The sequence below is a fragment of the Phaseolus vulgaris genome, chromosome 5 (genome assembly GCF_051622355.1).
Source record: "Phaseolus vulgaris cultivar YP4 chromosome 5, ASM5162235v1, whole genome shotgun sequence".
NCBI lineage: Eukaryota > Viridiplantae > Streptophyta > Magnoliopsida > Fabales > Fabaceae > Phaseolus > Phaseolus vulgaris.
In genome coordinates this window covers 44366632-44376337 of record NC_143502.1, presented here as the reverse complement: position 1 = coordinate 44376337, position 9706 = coordinate 44366632, and the positions used below count along the sequence as shown (strand labels likewise).

Sequence of the window (9706 nt, the reverse complement as noted above, 5' to 3'; positions counted from 1 at the left end):
TGAAAAAATTGATTTCTTAGAAAATCTTCCAATGTAACTACTCTCCAACCACTCAGAATCCTCCATCATGACCCTAAAGATAGGCGGGGATTCATCTAAATGCTTCTGGACAGTAGCAACAACCTCCTTCTGAGAAGAATCACCACTCCCATTCTTTACCTCTTGTGCGAAAGTCCGTTGGTCCGCCTTTTGGCTCCAAACTTTTTGAGGCCCCTACGATTGCTTTTTGAAGTTACGGACTTCTCTTGACTACTCTCGCCTACTATATTTAGATATATTCACCCGTAATTTCCTATACACAATCCAAATAGTGTCTAGCTTTCTTTCCATCTCAAAACGTCCCTCGCCCCTTGAAACCTAACAAACCCAAAATGTTGGTTCCTAACGTTAAACTTCCTAGATATAAACACATCCAAAACTCTATCCCATCTTTAAAAAAAATTTCAAAAATCCTTTTCTTCATACTCATGAGAAAAATTAGTAAAGAAAAACGAAGTATCTGTCATGGTTGATGAACTTACATTTTCTCTCTCTCTACATTCTAGTGCACCAAGGAGACGTGAATCAAAGTCAAAAAGAAGCAGATCCGAAAGAAGACGTCTAACCGAAGTCAACCGGCGAGAACACAAATCATTAAAGACTATGAAAAATAAAATTATAATTAATTTTAAAAGATCTTTAAAACTCTATATGGGTTGAGACGTCTGTACGATAAAGCATTTTCATTGGATGGTATAATAGTGAAAAACTACGGTGTTACTGAGCGTGTTATCTGCATAGAGTACGAATAAGATATTTTAGACCTCTTCTTTATTGATCATGTTGCACGTACGTAGTGTGTTCCCTTCTCTTCTTCTCTCTCTTGCTTTCTCAACGGAAGAAGAAGAAGAATAGTGTGTGAATATAGACTAGTTTAAAGTGTAGAAGTGGTGAGTGATTGCAGGAGTTGAAGTGGAGATGGCAAGCCTTCCGGATTCAACTCTGAATGGTGAAGAAAAGAGGATGGAAGAAGAGATAGAAGATGCAGAAAGCTTCTCGCGTGCCTTTCAGCTTATGAGTTCGATTGTCCTTTCGATGGCGCTGCAAACGGCAACGGAGCTGGGTGTGTTTGAGGTGCTGAAAGAAGCGGGTGAAGGTGCTAAGCTTTCTGCTAAGGAAATAGCATCAAAGATTAGTTGCAGTAACCCAGAAGCAGCCTCAATGCTAGATCGTCTCCTCGCACTTCTTTCTTCTCACTCCATTCTCAACTCGTCCCTCATTTCCGACCACCGTGTTCCTCCCACCTTTCACCGGCTCTACACCATCACTCCCGTCGCCGCATTCTTTGCTCCCAATTCTGATGGAGTTTCGTTGGGGCCCATGATGGCCTTGGGCCAAGACAAAATCTTCCTACAAAGCTGGTATCTCAATTATTATGCTCATGATATTTTCACTTCTTACTTTACACTGTAACAAAATATTAATATTTATAATAAAATAAATTTATAAAAAATAAATAAAATACAAAATATTCATATATTTTTAAAAATTAAAAAATTATAAATTTTAAAATATTAATATTTATTGAAGTATAAGGTAAAATATGAAAAAAAAAATTGTTATTATTATATTTTATCACTCTTTCCATCACAAACATATTTGTATAATTTAAATTATACCAACAAAAAACTAGTGATGATTCCTTACAAACTTTTTCATGGTCCGTGTGCAGTTTGTTTGTCGTTGGTCCACTCACCAACTATTGGACAAAATTACATTGTTTACACTTTTGACTCCTTGTTGCAATCTTTCATTCTCTCTCTTGCTAATCATTGGGAGATAATAGTTCAAATTTAATGCGGGTTGTTGTGATAATAAAAGAATAAAGTCACATCATTCAGTATTATGATTTTATGCGATCTCCTAAATTATGTCATTGGAAGTAAATGTTTCCAAGAGGATTTATGAATTGAGAGGCACTTTCGGGCAATAACTTTGTTTTTACATTATTAGGACGGAGTTGAAAGATGCAATTAGGGAGGGGGGTGTTCCATTCAACAGGGTTTATGGCACTCATGCTTTTGACTATTCACGTTCGGACTCAAGATTCAATAAGGTTTTCAACACAGCAATGATCAATCACACCACTTTCATGATGAAGAAAGTTCTGGAATCCTACAAAGGTTTTGAGGGCATAAAAAGATTGGTGGATGTTGGTGGTGGTCTTGGAATCAACATTAACTTGGTCACTTCCAAATACCCTGATATCCATGGCATCAATTTCGATTTGCCTCATGTCATTCGAGAGGCTCCTTCCTATCCTGGTATCATCCTTACACATTCCAATCCTGTGCTTCTGCAAAATTAAAAAAAAAAATGTTATTTGGTTAACTTTGAGTTTTACAAGACAATAATATTAAGAGTGTGTAGTATTTACTTTCTAATATTACAGGAGTGGAACACGTTGAGGGAGACATGTTTGAAAATGTTCCTAAAGGAGACGCCATATTTATGAAGGTAAAGTGTGAGTGAGGAGGGAAATATATGAATAATAGTTGGTTGAAAGTTTAATTCAAAGTGATGCATTATACCAACCTCATTCAATGATTGTACAGTGGATACTTCATGATTGGAGTGATGAAGATTGTGTGAAACTGTTGAAGAATTGTTATGATGCAATTCCTGATGATGGAAAGGTGATAGTTGTGGAGGCAGTTCTTCCAAAAATACCAGAGACTAATAATGCTTATAAGGCAGTTGCACAATTGGATGTTGGGATGATGACTCAGCACGAGGGAGGTAAAGAACGGTGTGAAGAAGAGTTCATGGAATTGGCAAGAGCAGCTGGATTTAGTGGCATCAGATATGAATGTCATGTCAACAGTTTATGGGTTATGGAGTTCTTCAAGTAGACTACACCACATGTTTCCTCTGTGTTATTTCTAATTTCTTGTTTATGTGTTTCATGTTTGCTTGTATGCATTTTAAAGTAACAGAATAAGCTCATGGTGTGTATTATATTATGTTATGTTCACTTTTCATATTAATAAAGAATAAAATTAAAAAAAATTTAAAGATGTGAAAGATAAATCACGCCGCTTCCACTAGAATTTGATCACTTTATTTTTTATAAAAAAATAAATTATTTAATATTATGATTTAAACACTAAGTAATCCCTCTTTTCATTAAATTTTATTAGTATGTAAACATTAACTTTAACTTTTTTTTGAACTAAAACTTTACATTTTGAGTAATCCTTGTCAAAATGTACAAGTTTTTCACATAAATGACCGGTATTGCCTTTTCACTATTTCTTTTAGATTTTTAGATGTTTAATTAACCTTTAACATACTTAAACCTTGTTCTTTGCTAAACCTAACATGTTTGTGCAGTTCAGACATATTCCATTTTTTTAGTATGGTATTATAGGTGATTTGAAATAAACTATTCACACTCAATCCCAAAGTTTTAAGTCTTCCTACAATTTGTTTATGCATAACCTTATGGTAGTCAACATACTTATTCCATCAAAATTTTATTTTTTTCATTTTCATAACAGGTTTGTCTCTATTATTCATCATTATTGAGTCCATTTAAAATGATGATTTTGTGATAAATTGTCATTAAAACACTAATAATGATGTTTTAAGTCGGCGTTGAACTATAAAACTTACAATGACATTTTCATTAACAAGGTAACTCCATTTTACCTACAGTAATCATTCGTAGGTATGTCTAAATTTATCTATAAATTTAAATCTATAGGTAATTATCATTATGTAAAAAAAAATTATTAATAACAATTTCAATAATTATCTAAACCAATGTAACATCACTTAACTCTAAACATTCCGGTCACATCTTTTAACATTTTCTGTAAAGCATCTTTGGCTACTATTATCAAATACCATTGTTTATTAGGTCTATGTAGCAACAAAGCACCATTTTACTTTGTGAAAATAAATTATAGGTCCAATTTGCTTGATACAACATGAAGATAAGTGTAAGGGAAAAAGTGAAGTTCTTAGCTAGCTTGCACAAGATCATATACGCATATGCTAATTAAAAAAATGTTATTTGTTACCTTAAAATATTAGTGCTATCGCAAGCTTCGGATATCGTATCTGGAAATAATGCCTTAAAATAAAATAAATATTGACCTATAATTAATGTGGCTCACACTTTCTATATAAATAATACTTATTCTAGTTATAATGATATAGAATATCTAAAATAATATAGCCATGGAACATTAATTTTAAAAAAAATGGAAAATTTAATTATAAGAAACTGTTATATACGGATATAATTTGTATGTAATTTATTTTAAATTTAATTAAAAAATAATAAAAAGTGTTACATACTAATTATACCCATATATAATGTATTAAAAATTTAATTAAAAAAACTGTTACATACAGTTTAAATCCTTATGTAACTTATTTCAAATTTAATTAAAAAATAAAAAAAAGTGTTACATACGAATTATATCTATATATAATGTATTAAAAATTTAATTAAAAAAAAACAGTTACTGTATGTATTAAAAATTTAATTAAAAAAAAACAGTTACATACAGTTTAAATTCATATGTAATTTATTTTAAATTTAATTAAAAAATAATTTGTATGTAATGAAAATTAAAAAAAAATTGTTGGATAAATTTCGTATGTAACATATTTCAAATTTAATTATAAAATAATTAAAAATGTTACGTACAGACTTTATTTGTATGTAATTTATTAAAATTTAATTAAAAATAACAGTTACATACGATAATACAATCCACATGTAACTTATTTAAAATTTAATTAAAAAATAATCAATAATAAATAATGATATTATAAATATTAATAATATTTATATTATTATTAATATTAATATTAAGAATAATGATAGTAAGTATAATAAAAATCATAATGTGATAAAAGAACTTGTTTAGTGTAATGGTTGCAAGAAATGTCAGTATTTCCTATCCGCTATTTTGATGTTCATATAAGATATATCTTTGAATCACTTAATACAAAATGGATTGAGTATAAGCAACAACTATTTTGTAAAGATGAAAACTAGCATTCTCTCTTCATCGTCTACTACCAATATGAAAATACTACAAAATCCAAAATTAACATATTCAAATATCAAAATATACATCCACATAGCTAAATATAAATCCTAAATCCTAATCCTAATCCTTAAATATAAACAATATAGAAAAAAAAACAAATCAAACAATTCAAATTATGAAATATAAGGTCTAATGTTTCATACCGTCTAATACCTACATTCCATCTACCATACCACAACTGTATACTTATTATTATATTTACAAGTTTATTTTACCCATAAAAATATACATTTAATTGTATGTTATTTTTATACACTACTTTATAATATTCTTATAATATAAATTTATTTTTTGTTAACTAATGTTAAGTAAAAAATGAAAAAGACGTGTGTTGCACGGGTCAAAGAGTAGCACCTTACAAAAGAAGCATTCAAAAGATCATTGGATTGTTCAATATATTGTGGAAAAATAGGGAAGAAGAGTATAGTTTCAAGCGTAGAAAGTGGTGAGTGATTGCAGGTGTTGAAGTGCAGATGGCAAGCCTTCCAAATTCAAGGCTCAATGGTGAAGAGAAGAGGAAGGAAGAAGAAGAAACAGAAGATGAAGAAAGCTTCTTGCGTGCCATACAGCTTACAAGTTCAGTGGTTCTTTCGATGGCAGTGCAATCAGCGACGGAGCTGGGAGTGTTTGAGGTGCTGAAAGAAGCGGGAGAAGGTGCTAAGCTGTCTGCTAAGGAAATAGCATCAAAGATTAGTTGCAGTAACCCACAAGCAGCCTCAATGCTAGATCGTCTCCTCGCACTTCTTTCTTCTCACTCCATTCTTCACTCTTCCCTCGTTTCCGACCACCGTGTCCCTCCCACCTTTCACAGGCTCTACACCATGACTCCCGTCGCCGCATTCTTTGTTCCCAATTCTGATGGAGTTTCGTTGGGGCCCGTGATGGCCTTGATCCAAGACAAAATCTCTCTACACAGCTGGTTAAACTCTCTCTCTCTCAACTATTATTATCATTTTATGTTCTTTTCCATCACAAACATATTCGTATATCTAACGTGCTAAGAGTTTAGGACAAGTATCTTAAATGGTATGCATATCGATACACTTGTTGTAGAATATGTATATGTGAAGTGTTCAATTCAAAAAATATTTGTTGGATTTCTGACAATTCTAGTATGGTTCTAATACAATCTTAAAAAAAAAAATACATTAAATTTTTAAAAACTCAAATTTATTATATAAATTTTTATTATAGTTATAAAAATAAGGAACAAATCCTTTTTAACTAGTAATGAGAAACATATTTTTACTAAAAATAAGTGATACTTGTGCACATAAGTATTTATTGTCAAATTATATAATACTAGCGAAATCAGAGGCATTGTAGTGTATGTGTATCCGCATTCCTTCTTCTGTTTAACTTATATGATGATAAAAATTTAACATACATACAACAATAATTTTGGATGAGTCAAAATTGAAAAACAAAAAATAATATGTAAAAAATAAATGATAAATTGATTAATCAACATTTTGTTTCTCCTATGGTTTGAGTTCTCTCCTTCAAGTTTTTTATTTTCTTCCATGGGTGGTTTTGGAATCGGAGAGTGTGATGATGTTCATGTTAATGTTAAGATTCACTTGATGGTAGATAAAAAAGAATGATGGTTTTACCAAAGAATAGAGTTGTTTGAAATGAACTCGAGAGAGTGATTGAAAATAAATGTATGTTATTTTGTTGTATACGTTAGATTTGGTGTGAGAATGGAAGAGTGAGGGTGAGAGTATGATCTCTTTATTTCTGTTGTTGCTAGATTTGGTGTGGGAATTAATAGAGGAGTGAGGGTGAGAGCACCTTTATTTTTGTTGTTGCCTAATAGGAAAGTAAAGGAAGAGTGAGAAGTTAGTTTACATATAAAGACTGTCACATAACATTAATTTAACAAATTAATAAATAATTTTATTTTTTTAATAATTTATATGAAATGATAAAATACTAATAAGATGAGATATATTGAATAAGGATAGAATCATAAAAAAATTGTGTATACCAAAAAATGGTTATAATGAAAAATCATCTTTATATATAGTTATAAATATAGATTTATGTTTCCGTATCTTATATTTTTAAAGATTTCATGTATTTCTGTATGGTACTAGTAATTTGTTTATACATTATTAGGAGTGAGCTGAAAGATGCAATTAGGGAGGGAGGTATTCCATTCAACAGGGTTCATGGCACTCATGCTTTTGAGTATCCACGTTTGGACTCAAGATTCAATAAGGTTTTCAACACAGGAATGATCAATCACACCACTTTGGTGATGAAGAAGGTTCTGGAATCCTACGAAGGTTTTGAGGGCATAAAAACACTGGTGGATGTTGGTGGTGGTCTTGGAATCAACATTAACTTGATCACTTCTAAATACCCTCATATTCATGGCATCAATTTCGACTTGCCTCATGTCATTCAAGAGGCTCCTTCCTGTCCTGGTATCATCCTTACACATTCCAATCCTGTGGTTCTGCAAAATTTAAAAAAAAATGTTATTTGGTTAACTTTGAGTTTTACAAGACAATAATATTAAGAGTGTGTAGTATTTACTTTCTAATATTACAGGAGTGGAACACGTTGAGGGAGACATGTTTGAAAGTGTGCCTAAAGGAGACGCCATATTTATGAAGGTACCTAATTGTCGGTAGGGAAATATAGGAGTATTTAATTGGAAAATTATGGTTTTAATTTTACTTCATAACATCTTATAATAATATAATAATATTTTAAATTAAAAAATATTAATTTATGAAACCTAAATAATTAGATATTAATTTAAAAATCATTTCTCAATAATAAAAACTAATTTAGAAACTAATAATTTTTTTATTCTAAAATAGTATATAATTTAGTTAATATAGCAACTAAATATTTCTAGTATTTAAAATTAGTTTCTATTTAATAATTTTTTAATAGTGATTTTATCACACCTTTTTTACATCGGTTTAAATTTCTAAACATTAATATTCAAACTTGATTTGTTTTTTTATATAATTAATAGAAACTATGAAGGTCTTTTTTATCAATATGAATAATAGTTGGTTGAAAAAGAGTTTAATTCAAACTGATGCATGACTTATACCAACTTCATTCAATGCGGTTTGACATTAAGTAATTGTACAGTGGATACTTCATGATTGGAGTGATGAACATTGTGTGAAGCTGTTGAAGAATTGCTATGATGCAATTCCTGATGATGGAAAGGTGATAGTTGTGGAGGCAATTCTTCCACAGATACCAGAGAATAATGATGTTTATAAGACGGTTGCACAAATGGATGTTGCGATGATGACTCAGAACCCGGGAGGTAAAGAACGATCTGAAGAAGAGTTCATGAAACTGGCAAGAGCAGCTGGATTTAGTGGCATCAGATATGAATGTCGTGTCAACATTTTCTGGGTTATGGAGTTCTTCAAGTAGACCACATCATACGTTATTTCTAATTGCTTGTTTATGTGTTTCATGTTTGCTTTTATGCATTCTAATATATTATGTTATATACACTTTTCATGAAAAATAAGTCAATATTAAGCCTGTGATAAAGTTGTGTGATGTGGCTTAAGATTAAAATAAAGTTTGTTATGAAGATTTTTCTCTTGTCTCTTTTGCTTAAACAATAATATTTTTCACTTAATTTTTACATTCAAACTGAGTAATTAATCATTATTTGAGTAATGAATTTCAAGAGAAGAGATTATTATTATTGTCTCTCTTACTTAAATAATAATACTTTTCACTTAAGGTTAAAGTTTGCTTAAGCATCACTCTAACAATCTTTACGCTAAAATTTAATTATAGAACAATAACAATATATACATTGTTGTATTGTAAGGCAAATAGCAAAAGTGTTTTTAATATAAAGGTAACGTTGAACTATTTTGAATTGGTATATGGTCTTAAGGTGAATTTTTCTAAGAGTAAACTTGGTGGGATTGGGATGGAGCAGTCGGAGATTCTCCACTCTGCGACAATTCTAAATTGTGAGATGATGAGAATTCCTTTTAAGTATTTGGGGATGCCTGTAGGGGGGTGTCATAAGAGGGGTGAGTTATGGGATGAAGTGGTTAACAGGGTAAAGAAAGATTTATCTCGATGGCGGGGAGGATATGCTTAATTAAGTCGGTCTTGTCGTCAATACCTTTGTTTTATCTTTCTCTATTCAAGATTTTGCCTATTGTTTTAAAGAAGATTGTGAGCCTGCAGATGAATGTTTTGTGGGGATGGGGGTTAGATGGAAGGAAGATTGTCTGGGTGGCATGGGATAAGGTTTGTAAATCCAAGGAAGAAGGAGGGCTTGGTATTATGAATGTCAGGCAGTTTAATTTGGCTCTAATGGGAAAATGGATTTGGCGTTTGAAAACGGAAACAGGGGTTGTGGAGGGAGGTATTGGAATCTAAGTATGGAGGATAGAGAGGTTTGAAGGAGCAGCGAGGTAATAATAGTAAGGTCTTTATGTGGTGGAGAGATTTAAGGAAGGTTTGAGGAATGGGGAAGGAAGTTTGAAGATCGTTTGAATTTGGAGGTCGGAAACGGGAGAGAGGTTATGTTTTGGTCAGACAATTGGATAGACTCAGAAGCCTTGAAGATTGGATTTCCAAGATTA

The 9706-nt window shown here is 31.2% G+C and overlaps 2 protein-coding genes across 2 annotated transcripts; both read left to right on the top strand.

The window, feature by feature from the left end:
* The first annotated feature begins 742 nt into the window (after positions 1-742).
* Positions 743-3018, top strand: LOC137822089 (isoflavone 3'-O-methyltransferase 4). The gene is made up of 4 exons (XM_068626994.2): positions 743-1400; positions 1993-2303; positions 2432-2496; positions 2595-3018. Exons 1-4 carry the CDS (start codon positions 958-960, stop codon positions 2889-2891), a joined length of 1116 nt encoding a protein of 371 aa, XP_068483095.2. The 5' UTR covers positions 743-957; the 3' UTR covers positions 2892-3018.
* A 2478-nt stretch (positions 3019-5496) lies between these two features.
* On the top strand, positions 5497-8688 carry LOC137822090 (isoflavone 3'-O-methyltransferase 4). The gene is made up of 4 exons (XM_068626995.2): positions 5497-6027; positions 7230-7540; positions 7668-7732; positions 8226-8688. The coding sequence occupies exons 1-4, from the start codon at positions 5582-5584 to the stop codon at positions 8520-8522; spliced, it is 1119 nt and encodes a 372-aa protein (XP_068483096.2). The 5' UTR covers positions 5497-5581; the 3' UTR covers positions 8523-8688.
* The last annotated feature ends 1018 nt before the right edge of the window (positions 8689-9706 follow it).